The sequence below is a fragment of the Mauremys reevesii genome, linkage group 25 (assembly GCF_016161935.1).
Source record: "Mauremys reevesii isolate NIE-2019 linkage group 25, ASM1616193v1, whole genome shotgun sequence".
Classification (NCBI taxonomy): domain Eukaryota; kingdom Metazoa; phylum Chordata; order Testudines; family Geoemydidae; genus Mauremys; species Mauremys reevesii.
In genome coordinates this window covers 11859017-11885231 of record NC_052647.1, presented here as the reverse complement: position 1 = coordinate 11885231, position 26215 = coordinate 11859017, and the positions used below count along the sequence as shown (strand labels likewise).

Sequence of the window (26215 nt, the reverse complement as noted above, 5' to 3'; positions counted from 1 at the left end):
ACAAATCGGTTCCAGCCTGAGCAGCTTCTGCACTTGACTGTTTTGTGTCCTCCCTTCCCACCCGCCTTCTGAGTTGGGATACTTGCATTGTAAGCATGCGATTCCAGTGGCGTGCTCATATTGGGGGTGGGATTTTTGTTGCTATGAGTTGTATTCCCTTTCTTTCAGAAGGCAGAGAATGCAGAAGGGCAAACTCCTGCAATTGGACCGGATGGCGAAGTAAGCATAGAAAATGTTTGTTAGCCACACGCTGAAAGGATCAGTTATGATGATGATATTGTGGATTGAAAGAAAAACAGCCCTGAGAAGTGGAGTGTAGTAGATGGCTAAATCAAGACTTCCTAAAATAGAACACATTCAATTTTGTAAAGAAATGTTTGTCTCTTACTGTCTCCACCCACATGAATGGTTCTGGCAGCCTCTCCAACCTGCATGTCACTGCTAATTTTGGCAGCAACTCCAGTGTGTTTACACTGGCTCCAATCCTGCAAACCTTTAGATAGGTCACATAGGAGAGGAAGGATGTAGAGAGTAAACAAGCCTGGGATTGGGAGGCTGGAGTTATTTCCCAGCTCTGCCAGTTTTCCTGTGTGACCTTGGGCAAATTTGCCTGTAAAAGGGGAGTGACAGTGTTTTCCTACCTACAGCAGTGCTGTGAGGATCAATACTTTAAAGATTGCGAGGTGATCAGATACTATTGGGATCAAGGTCATAAGAACCTAAGGGAGAGCTACCCGTAACTTTAGGCATGTGAGAAGTCCCAGTGAACTCAGAGGGACAAAAGTGCTGAAAGTTACACATATACCTAAGAAGTTGCAAGATCACTTATGACAAAGGAAGTACTGAGTGGCAATGAATTTATAAGAGAAACTGGAGATATTTCACATTAAGAAAGTTCTTTTATTCATGCCTTCAAATGCCAAGCAGCACTTTTGTCACAGCTAGGTCAAGACAGTGGTTTCCTGTTTCTTGTTTTTTAAATTAGTGCAAACCAAAAATTTTAAAAATAAACAAAAAAGCTTTGATCTACTTATTCTTTGGATAAAGTGATGTGTTAAAACTTTAGTGAGTGTCCCATAAATATTTCTGCAATAGCACTTAACTGGTTTTAATTAAAGCGTTGGCTAATAGAGAACAGAGACGCCTTAATTCCAGATGGAATACTGAAATGTACATACATTGTGCTTTCTCAGCCTCTGGATGAGACCAGCCAAATGAGTGATCTCCCTGTGAAAGTGATCCACGTGGAAAGTGGTAAAATCCTTACTGGCACAGATGCTCCAAAGGCTGGACAGCTGGACACCTGGTTGGAAATGAACCCAGGGTAAGCCACCACCAGTTCCCAAATTGCCATCTGGTGTTGTGCCAGAAGGCCGACAGCCTCACATTTGCTGTAATGCATTCTGTGGCTTTGCTTATAAATCCTGTTCCATGCTCTAACTGAAATGGGTCAAAAATTACACCAGATCCCGTCTGGGATACTGGCCCCAATCCTGCAGTGATTGTGTGTCTCCAAGGTTCCTCCCTCACAGAGATCATTGCTGGATTGGGGCCTGCGTTTAGCTCAGGCAAGAAAAGCCCAAAATATCAGCATGGGCCCAGCCTAACACCTTGAGAGTCCCAGGGGGCAGGAAGAAGTATGTTATGTCATTAGAAAATGCAGATTCCTTTAACCTTAATTCAGTGCTCAGGGAGCTGCTAAAATTGTGTGGGAAATACTGTTGCAAAAGGTGCTTATTTGGTGGACCTCTACTTATGCACCCAGACCCAATAAATTTTTCTAAGCACTGGTCCTAAAATCTGGGATTAGAAAGGGGGAAAAAAATTGTAAAATTCCTGTGTTAAAAGTAGCAGTTATCTCACTCTAGTTTGACTTCAAAGGCTTTAGAGCCCAAGCTAGTTGCATGTTTGTGCATTGCTCTGTCAGAATCAGAACTGATATTAAATATTAATATTTGTATTTAATTAGATATGAAGTAGCTCCCAGATCTGACAGTGAAGAAAGTGGGTCGGAGGAGGAGGAAGAGGTAAGTGGATGTGCCTAAAGTCATATTTTTGGGGTGTTTTTGTATTTTAAAATAGGAAATAACCAGTAGACATAAAGTCATTAAACGTAATCCAGTATTTATTTTTCAAATATAGTTCAGTATCGGTTTAGCTAAAATGAGTTCATTTAGAACAAATAAATCTTGAAACAACTGATGTGTGCGGTGTGAGGACAAATAACCTCGTGCTGTCATATTTCCACCCCCTTTCCACTTGGCATCTCTTCTCTGTTGTGTCTTGGCTTAACGAGGACACAACCATGCAAGCCTTTACTTCTGATAGTAGCCTGACATTGCCATCATACATCAATAAGGATTTAAATACATAAGAACTGCCATAGTGGGTCAGACCAATGGTCCATCTGGCTAGGTATCCTGTCTCCAATCATGGTCAGTACAAGAGTTTCAAGGCGAGTGTACAGAACAGGGCAATTTTGCAGAGATCCACCCCATCGTCCCCTGTCTTGCAGGATCCTGTCCCTGATCTATAAGGCAGTGACGGTTTCTTGTGAGTTCTTAAAGGTTCATAAACAGTCTGAAGCTATGTACATTTTAAAAAGTAGTAGGTCCAAGATGCACCAAGAATCTTTTGAGTGCTCTACAATTTGGGTGAAGCAGAGGTAATATTTTGGGGATAGGGTAAATTTATTTTATTTTATTTTATTTTATTTTTGATGAGGTTGAGCCACTAATCACTGCCAATCTCCCTGCCTCTTACTGCTCTGCCGCTTGTCGTGTGCTAGACTGATATTCTGCACTGACAGCTTAGGAGCAGGACATGATTTTGCCCACATAATGGAAGTTCCCACTCCCCTCAAAGAATTTATTTTTAAATCACTTTGGGAAACGAGGTTGGGTTGTTAGAATATGTATGGCAGGAGGTAGGGTGCATCTGTATGTCAGCTTTGAATGATCACCATTCTAGAACTTACAAGAAAAATATTCAAACTTGGGTGCTTAAGGTTGGCTCCTACGTCCATATTTAGGAAGGAGACAAAACAGGGATTTATGTAGGTACCTATATAAATGGGGTGATTTTTTTTCCAAAGGTGCCACGCATCTATAAATCCCATTGAAGTCAATAGGAAACGCAAGTGCTCACCATTTTTGAAAAGGGATGCTTTTATTTAGGTGTCTAAATATGGGTGTAGGAGCCTCATGTTTGGAAATTTTGGCCTAAGGGGTTTATTTCTACCCAATTGATCAGGGTTTTTTGTTTGGTTGGTTGGTTGGGTTTTTTTTGTTTTTTGCCATTTTCTAAAAGAAAACGACACAAAAGGGCCACAAATAGGATCACAAAGTACAGTTGTGGTATCTAGATCTACAGGGAGATGCAAAGAGATTCTGTAGCTTTATATGTGCGTTTCCTGGTGATTCCTACTCATGGAGAGTCAATGCAAATATACATCTCGGATGCATGCCAGCCAATCAACTGGAATGTATATTGCCCTTCATTTCCTCTGTATGCTGAAGTCTCCTGCATCACCAGCTGGTGAACAAAGCTGAATGCTTTATAGCATCTCAGCAACAGGAAAGAGGTGTCTCCAGAGTGGTGATTTTATTTTTTTTGCAAAGTCTGCAGCATGTATTTAAAGAGTTTGCTGAATGTTAAGTGGCTTATGCAGACTTGGTCAGCTCCGCCTTCCTGTGAGGATACAGAACACGGCCCTCTCCCTTGTACATGAGGGTGAGTGTATGTAACTGGATAGTCCCAGTGATGTAGCCTTCAATTTCTGGCAGGAGGAGGAAGAGGAGCAGCCGCAACCTGCTCAGCCTGCCCTGCCTGTGGAAGAAAAGAAGAAGATCCCAGATCCAGACAGTGATGATGTGTCAGAAGTCGATGCCAGGCACATTATTGAGTAAGCCCCACCCAGTCACTTGTTGCATTAGTATTTTAAATCCTGCTGCCCTTTGTTTCCCCTTCGGGGGCAAAAACAACTGAGGATTAGCCTGGATTGATTTCCATTCTTTTGGATCACTTTGTTGGAGGCGTATTTGACAGGCACTAATAAATGGCAAGAGAAGACTTGCAAATGGCTGTTTCTCTTGTCCCAGCACGAAGGGCAGCGTTACATTGTGAAGTCCCTCTTTCGCCTGGCTGGCACATGGAAAATATTATACTTCACTGTGAAAGTTTTTTGCATTTTGCATGCTGCTAGAATAGTTTTAATTTTAATCCCTATTGTCGGTCTCTTGTAACTCCCTCCCAGTGATCACTAAAAATGACATTGGAGGGGCTCTGATTTGTTACGCTTGGTCTTTACCCAGAGATTAAGACTGAGAGATTCAAATTCACTTAATAGATTTAGATGCAATGCCTGTTAATTTTAATGAGAATTATGTCTGATTCTCCTAGGAAGCTTTGAATATATTGGTCCAGGTTTTTTGAAAACAGAAGAGAAATTAACATGTTGGTTACCAAAGTGCAGGGGAAATTGGGCGCTGTTTTTTTTAATTTAGTTTTATGCTTTGGTCTCCTCCTCCTCAGAGGGGAATGCTGCATTAGCTACATTTGGAGAAGGGAGAGGGTATGCAGATGAAAATAGTGTGACAAACCATGGTTGCATACCTACAAACATCAGTAGAGACACAAGGGGGTGAGGTCGTATCTTCTATGGTTTGTGAAAGAGAGGAGCTTTAGAGGTCCTGAAGAAGAGCTCTGTGTAAGTTCACAAGTTTGTCTCTTTCACCAGCAGAAGTTGGTCCAGTAAAAGAGATCTCAAACCCCCTCCCCCCCTTAACTCTCCAATATCCGGAGACAAACACTGCCTACAGACATCAGTCATAGATTATAAAGCCAGCAGGGGCCCCTAGGATCATCTAGTCTGACCTCCTGCATAATGCTGGTCGAAGGACTGTGCTGAATTATGTCCTGTTTGAAATAGAGCAGATCTTTTAGAAAATCAATCAGTGAGGCTTGAACCTTTACCCTCTAGCTCCATAATTATGAGCCCCTATCACTCGAGCTACATAAGAACGGCCAGACTGGGCCATACCAAAGGTCCATCTAGCCCAGTACCCTGTCTTCCGACAGTGGCCAATGCCAGATGCCCCAGAGGGAATGACCAGAACAGGTAATCATCAAGTTATCCATCCCCTGTCGCCCATTCCCAGCTTCTGGCAAACTGAAGCTAGGGACACAATCCCTGCCCATTTTGGCTGATAGCCATTGATGGACCTATCCTCCAGGAACATACCTACTTCTTTTTTGAACCCTAATAGTGTCTTGGCCTTCACAACATCCTCTGGCAAGGAGTTCCACAGGTTTACTGTGCGCTGTGTAAAGAAATACTTCCTTTTGTTTGTTTTAAACCTGCTGCCTATTAATGTCATTGGGTGATCCCTAGTTCTTGTGTTTATGAGAAGGAGTAAATAACACTTCTTTATTTACTTTCTCCACACCAGTCATGATTTTATAGACCTCTAGCATATCCTCCTTTAGTCGTCTCTTTTCCAAGCTGAAAAGTCCCAATTTTATTAATCTCTTCTCATATGGAAGTTATTCCATACCCTTAATTTTTGTTGCCCTTTTCTGAATCTTTTCCAGTTCCAATATATGTTTTTTGAGATGAGGCAACCACATCTGCGCGCAGTATGCAAGATGTGGGCATACCATGGATTTATATAGAGGCAATATGATATTTTCTGTCTTATTATCTCTCCCTTTCTTAATGATTCCCAACATTCTGTTTGCTTTTTTTGACTGCTGCTGCACATTGAGTGGATATTTTCAGAGAACTCTCCACAAGGATGCCAAGATCTCTCTCGAGTGATAACAGCTAATTTAGACCTCATCATTTTATATGTATAGTTGGGATTATGGTTTCTAATGTGCATCACTTTGCATGTATCAACACTGAATTTCATCTGCCATTTTGTTGTCCAGTCACCCAGATTTGTGAGATCCGTTTGTAGCTTTTCGCAGTCTGCCTGGGACTTAACTATCTTGAGTAGTTTTGTATCATCTGCAAATTTTGCCACCTCACTGTTTACCCCTTTTTCCAGACCATTTATGAATGTTGACTAGGACTGGGCCCAGTACAGACCGCTGGGGGACACCACTATTTACCTCTCTCCAGTCTGAAAACTGACCATTTATTCCTGTACTATGTTTCTTATCTTTTAATCAGTTACCGATCCCTGACAGGACCTTCCCTCTTATCCCATGACAGCTTCCTTTGCTAAAGAGAAATCTTCCAGCTGTCAATAAGCAGCAGGCTGTTGCATTTTGTGGTCACCAGCCAGTCTAGAGAGACAGTCACCTGCATTAAGCCAATGTATTACAATGGAATAATGTCCATCCTTTTTCATACTGAGTATACCATGTGCTGTTTTTATAAACCACCCGTGGGTATGGATATAGCTGTATTGGCATAAATGCACCTATGTGAGCTGTCAGTTACTTTAAACTAAAGAAATGAAAGAAAAGAGAGTAATGCTGCAATGTTGACATTTTACATGACAAAAAGTCAGGGATTACAGAGTTTTTGGTTCCTGTGGTGGCAAACATTGCCCGAATAAAGATAAGTTATCGCTATATATGGAAAATGCTGAATATTCCAAAGTAGGTCCAAGTTACGCTTCCCTCAGCAACTATAACTTCAAATTCTGAATACTTCTGTGCATGTAAAAACAACCTTACTGTGGAAGTAACCTAGTTTTTTGCTTTTAATATTTATAAGGACTGAGACATGCCATACTCACAAATCTTCTCCTTCTTTCATGCTTGCTTGCATGCAAACACAGGTGAGATGTCAGCAGAACAACTCTGCCTTGCCTGCCCTTTCTCTCGTTCAAACTGCAGCATCCTAGTTTCCTTTCTGAGATGCTCCCCCCCCCAAAAAAAATAAGTGTGGGCTCCTTAAATTGGACTTAGAAAGTATCATTTGGTTGTAGTGCTAAGCCTATGATTTGTGCAGTTTCTGGTGCATCAGCTGGAAGAGGTTCTCATCACACCAGGGAAATTCTAATAAGTGGTTTGCAGAAGAAACTATAACTGTGTGAGGAAACAGGTGAAATGTGTTTAAAATTGTTGGTTTTTTTTATTTTTTGAAACAGTAATTCCTTTAAAACATAAGCCGCTGGATGATATGGCAATAAGCATTTCCTTACTGTTCAGGTCAAGATTCTTGCTGTCTCAAAAGTGCACTGTGGTTTGGATCTTTAAAAATCATAATTAAAGATAATATGGAGCTATACCTATCTCATTGAGTCCAGTCCCCTGCCTTCACAGCAGGACCAAGTACCGTCCCTGACAGATTTTTGCCCCAGATCCCTAAATGGCCCTCACAGGGCTTGAACTCACAACCCTGGGTTTAGCAGGCCAATGCTCAAACCACTGAGCTATCCCTCCCCCAAAGTCACTGCTGTAAATCCCATCCCACCTGGTTAGTTTCCAAGGAGTTAAATGTGCAGGCATCATTTTTTGCTCCCTGATTTTAGCGAGCATGAGGTAAAGGGAAAAGTGAACTGGGATGAAAAGAGGCTAAAATATTCTTTCAGAAGCAAAGCAGTTGATTGGTTGTACTTGGAGAGATGAGCTCATGAAATCCAAGAATTCATGGGGTCCCCCAGGAGGTCTTTGGGCCGCGGGGAAGCCTGTCTCCCAGAGAAGTGAGAAGGATTCTCTCCATATTCATTCAAAACCCTTTATTTACTTATTTATTTATTTTTTAGAAATGCTAAGCAAGATGTTGATGATGAGTATGGGGTCTCCCAAGCTCTGGCGAGGGGATTACAATCTTACTACGCTGTGGCCCACGCGGTCACTGAACGAGTGGACAAACAGTCCACGCTCATGGTCAATGGCGTCCTCAAACAATACCAGGTGAGACACTGAGGGAGAAAGTGCCCTGATTCAGGGTGATGGTGACTGAAATAGCTTATGCGCACACACAGCATGTCTGATCAGCCACAGGTACGCTCAGCACTGGGGGGAGAACCTAGAAATTGCCAGACTGGATGAGACCCAAGGCCCATCTAGTCCAGTATCCTGTCTCTGACCAGCAGCTCAAAGGAAGGTTTTCTAGAACTCTGCAATAACAGATGTAGGATAATCGGCCTCCCATATTAGGTCTCATCCTTACCTCTCATAGTCAGAGATTGGCTTAAATCCTGATGCCTGAGCCGTAATGTCCCTTCCAAAATGTTATCGTTATTTATTAGAAGTAAACTGCACACCTTGCTCTGCCTTACAGCCTAGATAAGGAACTGTGACATGTAGTTGAACACAAAACCCTCCTGAGATTATTCTAGGCAACTGGTTTCACTCTGCTTGGTGTTGGGCTCCTGTCCTGCTTCCCTCATGGTTCTAATCAGGTGGCGCTCCTTTACTATGCTCAGTTATTTCTGTCTGTCTAGAAATTTCAGCTGTATCTGCAAGCTGATCTATTCAAATCCATTTTGGGTTAATAGGTCATTATTTCTTACCTTTTGAACTTGCTGAGCAATATTAATTCCAAGAATTGCTAGTGCCTCCATAAGCAAATCCGCAATGTAATATAGCTGATATGCAAGTTTTAAACGTGAGCACGCATGTACATACACACACACCAAACAGGCTAAAGGTGACTGGATAATACTTGAATCATTTGTAGTCTCTGGGGAACAAAGTGTGACTCGACAGATATTATCTGGCATTTTTAGTTGTAATTAGATAATTGTGCAGTACTTTGAAGATACAAAGCTGTATGGAAGGACTAACTTTTTGTTATCAGTAGGCTCTGGTGTAAGACCTTACTTATAATACTGTGTATTGCACTTGTCAGTGAAATCCTGGGGATTAAAGATAGGAGTCTGTTGACTGGCACCTCGTATCTCTCCCACACTGCAGGAATGGAGGATTGTTCCCTTCAGTCCATGCAAACAACCAGAAACTTGTTAAGATTCCGAGAGATGCAGCTGAGAATAAAATGATCCAGGCTTCTGGGGATGTGTGTGGGGGGGGTCTTTTATAAAATAACGGATTAGCCAGACTTGGTCTCTGTAGCTTAAAGCAAAGAGCATTAAAGGGAGCTTTTTGTGTGGTATGCATGATCCAAAAGAGAAAGGAATGGATTGATGCCAAAGTGCTCTTTGAGATAATTAACTCTAAAACAAGAGGTTTAATAATCTATAAATAATTCATCTACAGTGTTAGGTGAGTGGCTGCAAATCATTCACAAGGAAGTGTGGCTTTTGTCCTCTTAGATCCTGTTGAGTTTACGTTCTTTGAATCGTCCTCCATTCTCTTTTTGTTCAGATTAAAGGCTTGGAGTGGCTCGTCTCTTTGTACAATAATAACCTGAATGGTATCCTGGCAGATGAGATGGGTCTGGGCAAAACGATCCAGACCATCGCTTTAATCACATACCTCATGGAGCACAAGCGTATCAATGGACCCTTCCTCATTATCGTACCTCTCTCGTAAGTGCGGGGCTCAGACTAATGGGCGGTTACGGCACTGGCAAGTTTAGAAGTTTTTAGTGAGCAACACTAATTCTAGCTGTGCTGTGGAAGGTAGCAGGGGGTGATGGTTAGAGCAGAGAGGAAGAGGGAGTCAGGAATTATGGGTTCTGTTCCCCACTCTGCCACTGGTCGGTGCTGCATCCCTAGTGGCTGGTAGGGAACCTGAGCCTGCCCTCTACTCTGGGTTCTGGCTCAGGGGCCCTCCAGTTGGCAGCCATGGCCTGCACTGTCCTACCATGCTGCTTTCCCCTGAGCCTTCTACCTTCCTGGCTTCCCCCCTCTCTGGGTTTGTCAGCCTCCCAACTGCCCTATACGGTAGAACCTCAGAGTCAGGAACACCTCAGGAGTGAAGATTGTTTGTAACTCTGAACTAAACTTCTTTCAAAAGTGTGCAACTGAACATTGACTCAGTACAGCTTTGAAACTTTACTATGCAGAAAAGTGCTGCTTTTAACCATCTTAATTTCAATGAAACAAGCACAGAAACCGTTTCCTTACCTTGTGAAACTTTGCTTAAATTTTTTTAGTTCTTCGTGTTTAACACAGCTCTGTACCGTATTTGCTTCCTGCCCCCCTGAATACTTCCAAATGAGGTGTGTGGCTTTCCGGTCAGTTCGTAACTCTCAGGTTGTACTGTATAGGCCCAACACACCTCCCTTCACCCAGGGAGAGACTGCAGACTCCTTCCATGCAGCCCACTGCTGCTGTCACCTCCTGGGCTTTATTCAGATGCCTCCTGTTCCTGACCAGCTGAGCTTTATTTAATCAACCCCTGCTCCCTGGCTTCTTCTCCGGTGCAGCCTGGGCAGGTAATGGGCCCATGTAGCCATCTTAACCCTTCCAGGCCCTGTGTGGGGTGGACACCCCATCACATATCGTCTTTGGCAATGTAACATAGATAAGTTTTAGTTAACCTAGACAAACAGAGAAACTTGTGGAGTAGCTACAGGAGCTTGAGCCACACATTTACAAGACACTGTTCCTTAGTGGAGGCTTCCAGATTGGATGCCAGTTTTGGTGAGACTGACTCGCAGTCACTATTTAAGTAAAACTCCGGTTATCCACCTCCAGGCAATAGACAGCTGCTTGCTGATAGAATCATAGAATCTCAGGGTTGGAAGGGACCTCAGGAGGTCATCTAATCCAACCCCCTGCTCAAAGCAGGACCAATCCCCAACTAAATCATCCCAGCCAGGGCTTTGTCAAGCCTGACCTTAAAAACCTCTAAGGAAGGAGATTCCACCACCTCCCTAGGTAACCCATTCCAGTGCTTCACCACCTTCCTAGTGGAAAAAGTTTTTCCTAATATCCAACCTAAACCTTCACCACTGCAACTTGAGACCATTGCTCCTTGTTCTGTCATCTGCTACCACTGAGAACAGTCTAGATCCATCCTCTTTGGAACCCCCTTTCAGGTAGTTGAAAGCAGCTATCAAATCCCTCCTCATTCTTCTCTTCTGCAGACTAAACAATCCCAGTTCCCTCAGCCTCTCCTCGTAAGTCATGTGCTCCAGCACCCTAATCATTTTTGTTGCCCTCCGCTGGACTCCAATTTTTCCTCATCCTTCTTGTAGTGTGGGGCCCAAAACTGGACACAGTACTCCAGATGAGGCCCCACCAATGTTGAATAGAGGGGAATGATCATGTCCCTCAATCTGCTGGCAATGCCCCTACTTATACAGCCCAAAATGCCGTTAGCCTTCTTGGCAACAAGGGCACACTGTCGACTCATATACAGCTTCTCGTCTGCTGCAACCCCTAGGTCCTTTTCTGCAGAACTGCTGCCTAGCCACTCGGTCCCTAGTCTGTAGCAGTGCATGGGATTCTTCTGTCCTAAGTGCAGAGTCCTGCACTTATCATTGTTGAACCTCAACAGACTTTTTTTGGCCCAATCCTCTAATTTGTCTATGTCCCTCTGTATCCTATCCCTGCCCTCCAGCGTATCTACCACTCCTCCCAGTTTAGTGTCATCTGCAAACGTGCTGAGGGTGCAGTCCACGCCATCCTCATCACCAGGCGTGGAATCTGTGTTGACAACCACTCGAAGAAGAAAGGACACTTACTTGCCTTGCGGCAATTGGTTCTTCAAAATGTGTTGTCCACACAGTTTTCACAACCTGCTCTCTTTCTCAGCTACCTTGGAGTTCTGTACTGGTGAAAGAACTGAGGGGCAGGTTGGGCTCACACTACCCTTTATGCCCTCAGGCGAGGGGGAAGTGAGGTTACTGATGGTGCAGGCGTGGCCCCAACAGACACTGCTGGACAAAATAATCTGATCTCTCATGTATGGAGCACATGCACCACGAGCAGAATGGGCAGTGCACTGCCAAGAACCACATTTACCGTAGGGTACATAGCAGTTTTTTCTGGCAGAGAAGAAAGTACTGTGGCCACATCTCATGATTGTCACAAGGAATTGTTTGGATTGTGGTTGAGTGTCTTGGATAATGGATTTTGCAGCAAGAATTACTAGCTGGGAATAAAGGGTATTGATTTCCCAACAGCTGCTGGGGACTTTTATGGTTTTACAGCCAATGGGGGCTGGTTTGGGCTATAGAAGGTTTGGAGTCCTTATGCAAGGGTGGGTTTTACTGTTCTTTCTCGCTCCCTCTCTTCTAGAACGTTGTCAAACTGGGCATATGAATTTGATAAATGGGCTCCTTCTGTGGTGAAGGTCTCATACAAGGCAAGTACTGGGATTCGGTCCGGCACATCTCACTGTAAAACTTTTGGTTGTGTACTTTGTAAGCAGCTTTTAGCACCTGTATAACCAACCCCGATTAAATGCAGTGTTCCCTTTATCCAAAAAAAAAATAAAAATCAGCTGCTTAGTGATTATTCTTCTCTGTGTTTGATATGAATACTTGAACAAGAGAATGAATCTATCGACCGTGGCCTGTATAAACATTCAAGCTAGATTTGCTTCCCCCTGCCAATCAGGAACATGGGACTTTCCACTCTGTTGCTAATAATCAGAGCTTGTCTACTCAGTGCGGCAATGTGTACTAGAGGGGTGTGAATTCTGCAGTGCACTGCGTGCTGCAGACTAACCGGCCTGTGTAGACGCTGCTGGCGCACACTAAAAATGTGCAATAGGTCATTTTTAGAGCATGCCAGCAGGGTCTGCACGGGCCAGTTAAAGCGCATCATGTTGGTGCGCTTTAGAATTTGTACCCCTCTAGTGGAGCATTGCTGCACCCTGTAGACAAGCCCTCAGTAACGCCCTCTGCTGGAAGTTACATTGGTTTGATTTTTTTTCTCCCATTCCTCCTTTCCCAGGGCTCTCCAGCAGCAAGACGGGCATTTGTACCTCAGCTTCGAAGTGGGAAGTTTAATGTCTTGCTCACAACCTACGAGTACATCATCAAAGATAAGCACATTCTTGCCAAGGTGAGTGTCGTGTTTCCCATGGCTAACTGCACCTCTGACACCCGCATGGCTGCCTTAAGGGCCACCCTGCTTAGGGCTCAGACCCCCAGCCATCCCCTTTCTCAGGCCCTGCAGTTTTGTGTTCTCAGGGGTAAGAGCAGGGTTGAGGAGTGATCAGGCGTCTCTCATAAAGCAAAGTGTTCTTTGTTCAGAACAAAAGCATTACAGAGAGAACCTATCTTAGCAGTAAACAGCTTAGATACACGTACCTAGCTTAGCAGGTGCTCACCCACCTTTCACTTGGTAACCCTGGCAGATCTAAAGTACCTCAGATCCTCTCATGGGGGTTTGCGCCTGAGAGTTCCCCTCTTCCGAGGTCAGGCTGTCATTTGATACAGTTTCAAGTCTTTTGTCCTCTTAAACCACCTGCTCAAGTCCAAGCACTCTCTGCAGGTCCTCCCCAGAAGTGTGGGAGTGTGCAACTTCACAAGACTAATTATCTGGATTATTTCAACAGTGGGGATTTGCATTAGTTACCTCCCAGAAATCTCTTCTCTTGTGATCTTTATCTGTATCTTGTGTCAGTGAACTACTAAATTAAGCTGCACTGATTAGGGGTTTGTGCCGGTTTAACTATAACTGGTGCATCTTTTCTCACCTAGACATGGCCTTAGCAGGGCGTTCTCCTCAGTTATTCAGGAACTGGGATTGTGAGGGAAATGTATTTGGCTATGGCCAGGCAGCTAAGGAATTACTGGTGATGGTACAGGGTGTGTGAGATGCTAGAAATAACTAACTGGGTAACATCTCTCTTCCTTAATCATTTCTCAACATTACTGCCCCTTCCCTTATTCCATCGGCTGTCTCGGCTCTCTGTGCCACAGGCAAAGAGAGGGCTCATGAATGGGAGCACTTCCCCAGCAGCAGCCTGAATGAAACTTGACTAGGGTTTTACGGTCCTAGTCAGTTCTGAGCTGTCTCTGGTGGTGGCCCCTGCTGGGCAGGCATGGCTGCGTGGATGGTTAGGATGGTGTGATTCTCCTCTGTCGGAGGGGGTGACGGTAGCTGCAGCGCTTATGAAAGGTGGGATTCCCACAGTCTTCGTTGTGATTCCGTCTCTGCAGATTCGCTGGAAGTACATGATTGTTGATGAAGGTCACAGAATGAAGAATCACCACTGTAAGCTAACCCAAGTCCTCAACACACACTACGTAGCTCCGCGTCGTTTGCTGCTGACAGGAACTCCACTACAGAATAAGCTGCCAGAGCTGTGGGCTCTACTCAATTTCCTCCTTCCCACCATCTTCAAGAGCTGTAGCACATTTGAGCAGTGGTTTAATGCTCCATTTGCCATGACTGGAGAGAAGGTAGGTGTGGAATTAGCAGTCTGACAGCAGTTGAGTTTGGACAGTCTTGTGCTAATATAAGGTACCAAATCAGTAGATATCCACGGTATTTGGTTGTAATTAGTTTCCAGCTATTAATTGGTGTGCTGGCTCAGCAGTCTCAATCTTAATGTTGCTATTAGAGGAGGGGTATTGTCTTCAATCAGAGTTTAATTTCTGGGACTGGACACCCGAGAAAGTGAGTTTGAGCCGTAGGGATAAACCAGAGACGGCTAATAAGCAAATGCTGGAATAAATGTAAGGTGTCTTTCTGTCCTAGACCTCCAGCCATGCCAGCAAGGCGCTGCTTGGTTCTTGTCAAAATGGATTCGCAGATTGCACAGAATCCTCAAGGCTTTGAAGTGAACTGGTTATATTCATTCAAAACTCCTCCCTTAAAGTGCAGCGTCTTGGGACGTGAATACCAAGCAATAGAGCAGCACAGGGTTTGAACCGTTAGTTTTCAGTAAAACCCCAGACTTGGACAGCGGCATAAGAGAGTTTGCAGTTTTGAGAGGGGTGTGGCTGGACAAAACTGTAAGTCATCAGTTGCACAGTTTGAGGTCAAGTATCGGAGGGGAGCCGTGTTAGTCTGGATCTGTAAAAGCAGCAGAGAGTCCTGTGGCACCTTATAGACTAACAGACGTATTGGAACATGGGCTTTCGTGGGTGAAAGCTCATGCTCCAATATGTCTGTTAGTCTATGAGGTGCCACAGGACTCTTTGCTGCTTTTACAGTTTGAGGGAATTTTTAGGCCTTATTTCTATTCCCAGCTCTGCCATTGGCCTGCTGGGTGACCTTGGGCAAGTCACTTACCCTCTCTGAGCCTCAGTTTACCCATCTGTAGAATGGGCATAATCATGACCTTTGCAGAGCACTTTGAGATCTGCTGGGAATGTGCTAGACAAGAGCTAGGGGTGGTGGTTGTTGGGATCTTGCAGTATTCAGTGAAAAACGTTGAGGGGAGAGAGACTTAAGTTATTTTAACCTATTTTTATTTCCTGGGTGGAAAAAATAGGTGGATTTGAATGAAGAAGAAACTATTCTGATTATCCGTCGTTTGCACAAAGTGCTGCGTCCCTTCCTGCTAAGACGGTTAAAGAAGGAGGTAGAAGCACAGCTGCCTGAAAAGGTAAAGTTTGTAAGGAAGACACAAAGCCCCACAGCCACCAGGCTTTCTGGATGCATTTTTGGAACATGTTCTTTAGTCAAACACAAGTTATTGTGCTCAGTGCAGGGCTAGTGGAGTGAAATTCCTGCCTGTGCGGTTATACAGGAGATCAGACTAGATCTAATGGTTCCTTCTGGCCTAAATGATTCTATGATTCTAAAATCTATGAACTATGCTGCACTTAAATAGTGTTTTGTTTGTAAGTTTAGTCCTTGTTTTATGTTGCATCCTTGCTGTAAGTCATCATGTAGCTGAAGCTGTGACGTCTTCTCCTGAGGAAAGTGGGGAAAGCCCCAACATTTGAGCGTTTACAGTGGACAGGAGGAAGTAGTGAAAAATGCTAGAGACAGCGCTCCTGCCTGGCCCAGGAGCCGGGGATGAGGTAGTTGAACTAACCCGTCTGTTCTTTTTCAACTTGCTTATAGTTGTCAGTTAAGCTGCCTGCTATTTGCTCCAGCATTTGACAGCTGGTTCCATGTTGTCCTCACTAGAGGCTTTTGCTTTTTTATGGTTTCCCTTTCTTCGCTCCAGGGCTAAGGGGAAACCTTTCCAACTCCTGTAGACTCCAAGTTAGTTTCCTTTCTAGGAACTGCTGCAATGAGATGGTATTTTGCAGCTTTTCAGCTTGCTGTGCTCACCCCAATGGGCTATGCTAGCCTGAGGAGAACAAGCCGGATTGGTGGCTTAACTCCTAGTGCTGAGGCGGTGGGGCTCAAAGTGGGAAAGATGGGAGAATAGTGATGGCTGTGCGTCCCCCACAGTTCCACAGGAGTGACTTGTATGCCCAGTCTGCCGCTCCCGGGGCCAGCAGCATCCTAAAGACACCGCACCGAGCCCTGTGGTTAGTGTCTCGCCAGCACTCTGGCCAGCGTGAGAACAGTGCTAGTTGGTTGGGAAATAAGTCAGTCCAGTGGTTGGCAGAGAGCTCGGAGCAGTACAGCAAAGGGGGGTGGGGGGTGCAGGGCAACAAGCCAGTGACGGGGGCATAGGAGTGAGATGTTTTGGGAGCATGCAGAGAATGACGGTGGGTTGGTTACTAAACTCTCCTCTGCTTTCCAGGTGGAGTATGTGATCAAGTGTGACATGTCGGCACTACAGAGGGTGCTGTACAGACACATGCAGGCCAAGGGAGTGCTGCTCACCGATGGCTCGGAGAAGGATAAAAAGGTGTGGCACTAGGGCTCTGATTTGTTACTTACTCTCCCGGCATTTACGTGCAGCAGCGCCGAAGAGCATTTCACATACAGGGGCCTGTTTCCCAACTGAATTTTTTTTTCCACGCTGTCTGCCAGTCACATTGCTGCTACAGTTTGAGGGGGACATTTTTGTGGAGTTAAGCATCCAAATCCCCTTCGCTTTCATAGGTGCCTAGCTGCTCTTTGTGCTTTGGGAAATCCCCTTAATGCATTTGGCACTGGCTCCCTGGAAACTGAGGCCTGATCTAGATATAGCTGCGGTGCTCAGGGATGTGAAAAATCCACACCTCGGAGCGCCGTCGCTGTGCTACCCTAACCCCTGGTGTAGACGCAGCTCGGTCAGCTGACTGTAGCTTTCTTCCGCTTAGCTACCATTGCTCGGGGAGGTAGAGTTCCTACAGCAACAGAAAAACCCCTTCTGTCACTGTCTGTCTACACTACGGGGTTAAAGCAGTATTGTTATGCCACCATAGCACCTGTAGTGCAGACATGACCTTAAAGCCCCACTGCGCAGAATGGATACAGCAGGAGCAGTGGCAGGGCAAGCTTCCTCCACATAGCCAGGACCTAAACCTGTGCATGCCTCTCCCAAGACTGCCCAAAAGGATCCTGGGCTGTGGAGAACTATTAGGAATTTCATAGAGAGCACCAGCTTGTTTCACACAAGCCACTCAACAGCTGTCAGATGGCAGCAGCTGGTTGGGCCAGCTTTAAAATGAACTGAAGGTGAAGTGTGCACTTCTCCAGTATGCAACCTCTGAGCTGCCCTCTCACTCTCATTTTAAAAATTCCTTTATTCCTTGGATTGCGGAAGAGGATTTTAAGGTTTCTCCTTAACACCTTGAAGTTCACCTTTCTGAGCAATGTGTTACATTGCTGTACTGTTGTCTCGCTGTTGTGGGCAGCTTTCACAGCAGTGGGGCTGGGGGAATTAGCCTTGCTAGTGTATGGAGGAGGTTTTGGAGTCATTGGTTGGATCCCTCTCCTAAAGTGGCAGCTCTGCTACTAGATCTGTGTGACATTCACTTTTGAAAACTGAGTGAAGATGCTTCCTGTGTCCCATCCATGCTAGAACAGCCGTTCACTGTCTTCAGTGTTCTGCACACGTCGTTAGCTACTCAAGCTGACGTGATCGGCCTCTGAATAATTTCGCCTTTGTCCTCAGCTGCACCCATCTGCTTTCTCTCATGTGAGATTTTAGATTTTTGCCAAGAGTGTAGGATGCCATGACTGCAGTGGGGGTGGAGCAGATCCTCCACGTTCCTTTTCACAGCTTGTGTCTGCTTGGACATATTTGTAATTTTGTGTCTTCTTCACACAGGGCAAAGGTGGTACAAAAACCCTGATGAACACCATCATGCAGCTGAGGAAGATCTGTAACCATCCGTACATGTTTCAACACATAGAGGTAATGTTGTAGTATTTTTTGTATCAGTGTTGCCTAGAGCAGTGGTCTCCAAAGTGGGGTGCGCAAGAGGCTCCTTGGGGGTGCACGGCAGGAGGAGCCCCCCCTTTTTTTTCGCTTCTGCAAAAATGGTAGCGCTGGCGCGGCAGGGGGCACATGCTCAAAAATTTGTTACTGATAGGGGTGCGTGATCAAAAAAGTTTGGAGACCCCTGGCCTAGAGGCCATAGTGTACAGATCAGCCTTTCTGTCAAATGGGTAACGTATGAACTAAGCTGTTCTTGGACGCTGCAGGGTAAATTTTCAGGGCAGCACTGCGTAGCGTTCCTGTGTCTCATCTTAAAAGGGTCCCCTGTAGCATCCAAAGTTGGTTTAAACCTGTTCAGACATGGAGTGTTCAATTAAGTGATATCAATTAAAAACGGCAAAATCAAGGCTCATTGTCAAGCTGATGCCTTTGGATGCAGTCTCTCCTCAGAGACAACGAAACAAGCGTTCCACTAGTGAATCGGTGCTCCAACTCGCTCCTTGGGATCATCTTCTCACCTCAAGTGACCCCAGACAGACGCTTTGAAATTACTTTATTCCTACACATTCTTTCCAGGCCTTCATACAGCAGTTGGGTATCTTATGAATTAACCTATTGCCATTTATAATTAAACCGCTTTCCAGCCGAACAATAAAATGGCTAATACCAAACTTGATGGACAATTCTGCAGTGAGAGCGTCAGCCACAGGGCTAACCCAAGCATGTTGGTGTTACACTGGACCAGAGTTAGACCTTTCAACAACACCTTGAGAACGTCAGGTCTTTTTCACACTTACCAGAAAATTGGCCAGAACATCACGGGGCTCCAGTCCATGGACCAACAAACTGCAACAACTGCCTTGGTATATGATGCAGCTAAATGCTGTGCACCAGTGTGGTCTGACAGCTGTCATGCTAAACTCCTTGGCATTCAACTTAACGCCACGCACATCTTGTTGGGACGCTCAAATTGACTTCAGACCACTGGTTCCTGGTCCTATCGCACATCCAGCCTCTGCAGATTAGAAGAGCTCCTCAGACATCTCGCTTTCTCAACCATGTCAATGCAAACGCAGGGATCCCGCTGCATGATGACCTGCAGAACTTGCTAAAGATAAGATTAAAATCCCACAACCCTCTACGGAACCGCATCAAGACCCTTACACCAACTGTGATGCTGAGGCTCAATGGAGAGTCACATGGAGCGTTTCGACCACTCTAAACAAGCAGCTCGTCGTTGACCCTGCCAAGGAACCATCGGGTTTTGATTTTATGTCGGAAAGACTGGTGCAGATTGAATCTCATCAGGACGTCTCATGGGAGACTTGGGCAAACCCTCTTTAAATGGAAAATGAGGCAAACACCTGCATGCAACTGTGGTCACCACGATAGAGCACATTGTATCTGAATGTCCCCTTTGTTCCTTTGCCAGGGGCCTGAAGGACATTCACCAGCTCACTGCTGCGGCAATGTGCTGGTTCTCAAACCTAGAGATACACTTGTTGCTATCCACCCAAGCCATACGAAAGCAGAAGATTAGACCGATTTTGACCTGAGGATCAGTTTTCCATTAGGGCAATTCCAAGAGTTTGGTGGATTTACTGGACACTCGTGTTTGTATAGAAGAGTTTGGTGCAATCAGTGTGACCGTGTTTCTGTTTTTGTTTGCAGGAATCCTTTTCAGAGCACTTAGGTTTCACTGGCGGTATTGTACAGGGGTAAGTTGAATGCTTTTGAGCTTTACGAAGGAGGGTATTTGTAGTTTAAGTGTGGTGTGGTTTATCAATGAAGAATTACTTGGATTAGGTCAGTGTATTAATGTAACAAGCACTGGTAGTTGTCATTTGCATGCGAGGATGATGCCTTCTTTTAGCATCAGATTCTCACCTATTTCCAATCCTCTCTTGTGAACTAGACTAGACCTGTACCGAGCATCTGGCAAATTTGAGCTCCTAGACCGGATTCTTCCCAAACTACGAGCCACCAACCACAAGGTGCTGCTGTTCTGTCAGATGACCTCGCTCATGACCATCATGGAAGACTACTTTGCATACCGTGGCTTCAAATACCTCAGGCTGGATGGTGAGTTCAGCTAGTAACAGAGAGCCCTGCAATCCCCTCCTGAATGCTCTGCTTTGGCGATCTCAGTAGGCTAAACCCTGCATGTGTAGATAACGAATGATCAAATAACAAACCTCCGTTCAATGCTCATTGCCATGCAGTGTGCTTAGCAGCACACCTGGGAAACATGCATGAAACTAACAATGCCACTCATAAAAATTAAACCATGGAACTATCGTAACCAATCACATCATGTACTAACTCTTGGTGAAGCTGGTGGGATATCACTGTTGCAGTGTCATCATTGCACACTTGCTTCTGGACATGTTTCTCCTTTAACCTATGATTGGGGAAAAAGGATTAACGGGGTTGCACATACTTTACACTTTTTTTCTTGTAAGTTTAGTTTAGGGAGGTGGTTCACTGCTAATCCATTTACTGCTTTTCACCTCCTTTTAAGTTGGTGAAAGTCACCTCCCGGAAGAGCCCTGTTCTGTAGGCCGACATGGCGCATAGGCCTTGTGTTGTCTCTTGGAATTTCACCCAGCATCAACAACTTCCTCTTGGATGTTTGTAACCTGCTATCTTTGATACAGTGTAATGTAAGGTGATCGATGTATGTCCTGGAGGATCCCAAAGGGCTTTCCCGCTTGACACACACGGCACGCACAGACCTCAATTTGCCGTCATGACTACTGATTTTGGATGCGATAGGATTAGGGGTGCCCGACTTGAGCCACCGCCAATGGACCTGGTTTTCAGGGGTGCAGGTGCTCAACACTTTCTGAGCAAGCTGGAACCCCTTTTTGCTCTGTGGAGTCCCGAGTCCACGTTAAATAGAAAACTTTTTTCAGGGGAGGAAAATGGTGACATCTCTCTTCTCCCTGGGCTTCTAGGAACCACTAAAGCTGAAGACCGCGGCATGTTGCTGAAGACCTTCAACGAGCCCGGCTCTGAATATTTCATTTTCCTGCTGAGCACTCGAGCCGGAGGGCTGGGACTGAACTTACAGTCTGCAGATACTGTGATTATTTTTGACAGTGACTGGAATCCGCACCAGGTGAAAAACGCTACTGAATTCATGGGGATCCCAATACGGGGTTGGGCATGGTTGTCTCTCTGTGTGTACATGAGACATGAGTCTTGTGTTCCTCAAATAGCAGGAGGCAGGACTAGTGTGTCCCTTTCCTAGGGCTTGGATGAACTGTGTGCCTGTAATGCTGGTTTAACCTCCTCATAAGGATCTAAGAATGTGTCTACACTGTAGAGTGTGTTCTTAACTTTGGTTAAAATAGCAGTGAGGATGCAGCAAGCTGGCTTTTAACTGGTTAGCAGCTAGAATTCATCCTCAGACTGTCTTAAAGGCTTTCACGCGAAATGCTAATCTTAGCAAGGTTGCCATGTTTTCTCTGCTATTCGTTAGCTAAGCAGAGTTGAGAACACAATTTTTTTTTCTTTTTTGCCTGTCTCCCAGTTGTCTCCTCTCCGACAGGCAGGGTGGGCTGACATACAGCAGGTGATCCTCTTGAGGCTGATGCATAATTATTGTTGCTAACAATGCTAATTAACATGATTAACGGTTAGCACTGGTAGTGACTGAGGTTAAAGATCCCTCCATCCCACTCACACCAAATGTAATATAAAGACACTGAAGCCCACTGCTATCCTCTTATTCCATGTTACCCTGTGGTTCACCAGTGCTAGTAAGAATCCACGTGTAGCCACTCAGCTCCGTCAGAGGGTGAGGTATAGGCGGCTGAGTGAAGGCCACTGTCGCAAGAATTTGCTGTAATAGCTAGGCACAGTGGCCTATTTTTCTAACATGCATTGAATCGCCAAGTACAAGAGCAGTCAGCAAAACGAACTGCTTCGGTTAGTTAAACTTCCCCAGTGGATGTAATGGAATCCTCTGGAGTCATTGAGGTCCTCCAGGTAGCTCTGAGAGGCATGTTTGCTTTTCCGGTGATGTATTTAAAGGCTCAAATATTTACCTGAGAAGGAGAGAGGTTTAAATTACTCTGCAAACAACGTGCTCCCCTCTTCAGGATTTGCAGGCCCAGGACCGAGCGCACCGTATTGGGCAACAGAACGAGGTGCGTGTGCTCCGCCTCTGCACCGTGAACAGCGTGGAGGAGAAGATCCTGGCTGCAGCCAAGTACAAACTGAATGTTGATCAGAAGGTCATCCAGGCCGGCATGTTCGACCAGAAATCCTCCAGCCACGAGCGGAGAGCTTTCCTCCAGGCTATCCTAGAGCACGAGGAGCAGGATGAGGTAAGGGGCGGTGCAGGTCACCCTCCCTGCTACTTCAGAGCATGAATGGTGAACGCGTGGCTGGCTTTTGCTCTGTGTCCCCGAGGCCAAGGGCATGTGGGCTGGAAGGAAAGAGCATGAACACTTGTTTCTCTTTTGAAGTGAATTTTAGTGTCGGTGAAAGGTGCCGGATTGACAGCCCTGGAGACTGAAGTCCTCTATTTATCCACAGAACAGATACAGCACGGGCAGCGGCAGTGGCAGTGCAAGCTTCCCCCACACTGCCTCAACCCTGTGCCTGAACCCTGACTTGGAGGAACCACCTCTAAAGGTGAGAGGGGTAGTTCAGTCTCCATGCCCATGCAATCCTTGGCCTCACTGCTGAGACTGCCAACAAAGGTGCCAGCTCTGGTGGTGGTCTCTTGCAATGTGGATACCTGTCCACAAGACACTGGACTGAGACCACCAAAACTCATTTCACACGGGCAGCCGAACAGGCGTCAGATGGTAGCAATGTTCGGTGTTCAGTTCCCAGCATGCCGCGGCGGCTTCTCTCGCCATTAAGCCAGGCGTTTGAAATCTTGCAGGAAGAAGATGAAGTTCCTGACGATGAAACGGTCAACCAGATGATTGCCCGTCATGAAGAGGAATTTGACCTTTTTATGGTGAGCGTGGCAAAGGCCGTGGAAGAGAACTGAGCCTCTCTCTCTCTCTTCCGGGTAACAGAGGCAATGGCATTTCTGATAGAGTTGAGCTTGTTATGTTTGAACAAACATTGACTTGAGTAAGGACTAGGGGTCTAGTGGTTAGAGCAGTGGGGCCTGAGTCAGGGCTCCTGGGTCTATTCCTGGCTCTGGATGGGGAGCAGGGTCTAAAAGTTGGAGTAGGTTCTGCTCCTGCCTTTGTTGTCCTCGGCTTACCCTTGATGTAAAGGGGAAAAATACTTACCATAACGTGCTACTGAAGTATGTTGGTGAAGTGCATTGAGATCTTCAGATGAACGGCAGTAGGACAGGCAAAATTATTTATTAAGCTAGGAGATCTATAGATTGTTCCATGTGACTCAGAGAACACAAGACTCCTTTAGAAAATGCCACTCCTTCAGCAGTACTCTTAATGCTGATACATGCGTGTGGAGGAGGGGGCTTGCCCATGTCTGCCCCACGTCAGACGCTCTAGGTTCTTGTGAGCCTGGATAAGTCGATAATAACCGCACCCTAACAATGCACTGTAGGGACAACCCAGCTTTAGCGAAGACAGTTGGCGGAGATGACCCCCAGTAATAGCTCGTCTGTCTCCAGTTTCAGTGATCTCCTCTTCTTGTACCGTGTCCTTCAGAGTGGTTAGTCTCACGCCGGCTAATATGCTCACGCAGAGCTTAACCTGATGTATTTGTTGAGCTGTAATGAATCCGTAGGTATTTAAATAATTGTTACACAAACCCCTTGGGTTCCACAAACACACTGCATTCCCTGCTGTATCCCTCCCCCTGCAAAGCTTCCCAAGGGCCTTGCACTCAAAGATGGCAGACCGGCACTCCTCTGGAGCCAACTGGCATGGCTACTGCGTGACCGAGAGTCACCAGAGAGCACCCCTTCCCGGAGGCTGCACACGCTGCACTGCAGCATTCCTTGCTCCTTGGTACCTGCTGGATGCCTGGGCCAGTTCGATACTTCCAAAGCCAAGATGAGTCACGTCCTGGTCCATCTGGGGTCAGCTGCATGACCCACAACGTCTGCTGTAGAGATGACCTGCCTCGACTAACCAGCGCCTAAATGGGCCAGCTAACCCCCCAATAGATGCATTCGGGCAATGGCCGCAGACCCCTCTGTGGCTGGGCCAGCGGTCCCCCCAGCAAACACCTCTTCTTTTAGCGCATGGACCTGGACCGCAGGCGGGAGGAAGCACGCAATCCAAAGCGAAAGCCACGTCTAATGGAAGAAGACGAGCTGCCATCCTGGATTATTAAGGATGATGCTGAAGTGGAGAGACTCACGTGTGAGGAGGAGGAGGAGAAGATGTTTGGGCGAGGATCACGTCACCGTAAGGAGGTGGACTACAGTGACTCGCTTACCGAGAAGCAGTGGCTCAAGGTATACATGGTACAGCATCGTTCTCCAATGGCCTTCTCAAATCTATGCTTCTCCTGTGTGTTTGTCTGTGTGCTAAAGAAAATACCCAGTGCTGGAGACTCTGATGGTGCGTAGCTTAAAATCAGCCTGCTTTGGATGTATGGCTGAATCCCCCAGCATCCTTCATTACCAACTCAAAGAAAATTGCCTCATACCCAAATCTCCACTAAGGGTTTTGAGCAGCATGAATCGGTCCTATTGATTCATGAAATGCTATCGACCCATTTGCTTATTACCAAACATTTGTTGCCTTAGGGTCAATTTCTCTTTCGCCATCTGATGCTGGTACTGGGTATTTGAAAAACTCACCTCACCCCATCACAGGGCTCTAGAGGGGTTTAAACAATTGAAGCCACGCCATAGCTGACTGCTACTTTAACAGCTGTCGAGCCTCCCAGGCAGAATGCACTTGATGGGCAGCCGAGTGCCTGCTGGATTCTGGGTAGCCGCAAGGTTGAGTCTGCTGAAGGGGATGTTTGAGCAGCAGGGAGAGGGAGGCTGCAGCAGCTCAAGAATTAACGTTAATGGGAATCTTAAGAGCTTTTCTTGGGCAGGAAGCTAGAGATGATGATTTAGCTGTAGAGAATAGAAATACCCCTCTTCCTTCTGTGGAGGTTAACCCTTGAGGCGCCCTCTGCTTTCCTCCAATAGCCTTCCAGCAAATACATTCTTCATCTTAAAATACCTCCGTGTTCACCTAAAAATCTCCCCTACGTCTGGGGCATTTTCCAGCTTTGAAATTAAACGTAGGGCAGTTAGAGACAGACTGATCAGCTGGGTGTAATGGGTGGAAGGCAGGTCTGTAGAGGCCTTCTGTTCTTGGGAGGAAAAGCCTCAAACCACGTGCGTGGTTCAGATGCACTCAGCAGAGCAGAGATGCTTTAGCCCATTACCAAGGAGCAGCCACTTCCAAAAAATACTAGAGCATTAGCATGTGTTGCCAACCCAGTGGCCTTTCCCACATGGGTAAATTGGAAGGGGTCCCAATATGGAGAAAAGGGGGTCACCATATGAACAAGTCTGAGAACCCCTTTTCTGTAACAGCCTGAACTAAGGTCTCAGGTTGGGAGGAGGTCTGTCCGCAGGCAAGGGGCAGCCCATCCAGCCCCAGCCCCACTGGGCAGACCGCTCTGGTCAGTAGTGCAGCAAATTAAAAGCCTCGTATAAATGGGGGTGCTTAGCATTTCACAGGCAGCTCCCTCGCCCTTTCTGTGCACCTTTGCCCAGCAGTCTCAGTGCTAGCGGCTGCTCTGTTGCTCCCCTCCGTAGGCTATAGAGGAGGGCACGCTGGAGGAGATCGAGGAGGAGGTTCGTCAGAAGAAATCTTCCCGCAAACGCAAGCGAGATGTTGATGTCGGCTCTGCCACCCCGACTACCAGCACCCGCAGCCGGGACAAAGACGATGATAGCAAAAAGCAGAAAAAGCGCGGCAGGCCTCCCGCCGAAAAGCTCTCCCCAAACCCCCCCAACCTCACCAAAAAAATGAAGAAGATAGTGGATGCCGTGATTAAATACAAGGACAGGTAAGAGAAGCAAGGGATGGGCACTCTCCTCAGTACTCCTGCATAGGGGCTGCTTTTCTGTCTTTTTTTAACCACTAGTGCACACACACGGGGGGAGGAACACCCAATCCTAGTCCCTGCCTGGGCAGGCATGGCGTAAACCCACGGCACTTCTGTCTTATTCCCTGTCTCTACAATGGGAATCATTCTTCCTTGCCTCCCA

General features: G+C 46.1%; 1 protein-coding gene across 11 annotated transcripts in view; it reads left to right on the top strand.

Moving 5' to 3' along the window:
• Positions 1–26215, top strand: part of SMARCA4 (SWI/SNF related, matrix associated, actin dependent regulator of chromatin, subfamily a, member 4) — a 56470-nt gene that overhangs the window by 24793 nt on the left and 5462 nt on the right. For 3 of the 11 annotated variants that reach the window (XM_039514226.1, XM_039514222.1, XM_039514224.1), the window contains exons 12-31: positions 169–219; positions 1194–1324; positions 1970–2027; positions 3786–3904; positions 7722–7872; positions 9286–9449; positions 12111–12177; positions 12771–12881; positions 13985–14227; positions 15265–15378; positions 16477–16584; positions 17935–18021; positions 19717–19763; positions 19961–20127; positions 21003–21166; positions 22152–22379; positions 22591–22689; positions 22946–23023; positions 24233–24460; positions 25760–26013. In XM_039514226.1, coding sequence (XP_039370160.1) covers positions 169–219; positions 1194–1324; positions 1970–2027; positions 3786–3904; positions 7722–7872; positions 9286–9449; positions 12111–12177; positions 12771–12881; positions 13985–14227; positions 15265–15378; positions 16477–16584; positions 17935–18021; positions 19717–19763; positions 19961–20127; positions 21003–21166; positions 22152–22379; positions 22591–22689; positions 22946–23023; positions 24233–24460; positions 25760–26013 — 2669 coding nt within the window. The remainder of the gene's footprint in view (positions 1–168; positions 220–1193; positions 1325–1969; positions 2028–3785; positions 3905–7721; positions 7873–9285; positions 9450–12110; positions 12178–12770; positions 12882–13984; positions 14228–15264; positions 15379–16476; positions 16585–17934; positions 18022–19716; positions 19764–19960; positions 20128–21002; positions 21167–22151; positions 22380–22590; positions 22690–22945; positions 23024–24232; positions 24461–25759; positions 26014–26215) is intronic. The other 8 variants (XM_039514230.1, XM_039514229.1, XM_039514228.1 and 5 more) reach the window with 6 other exon arrangements.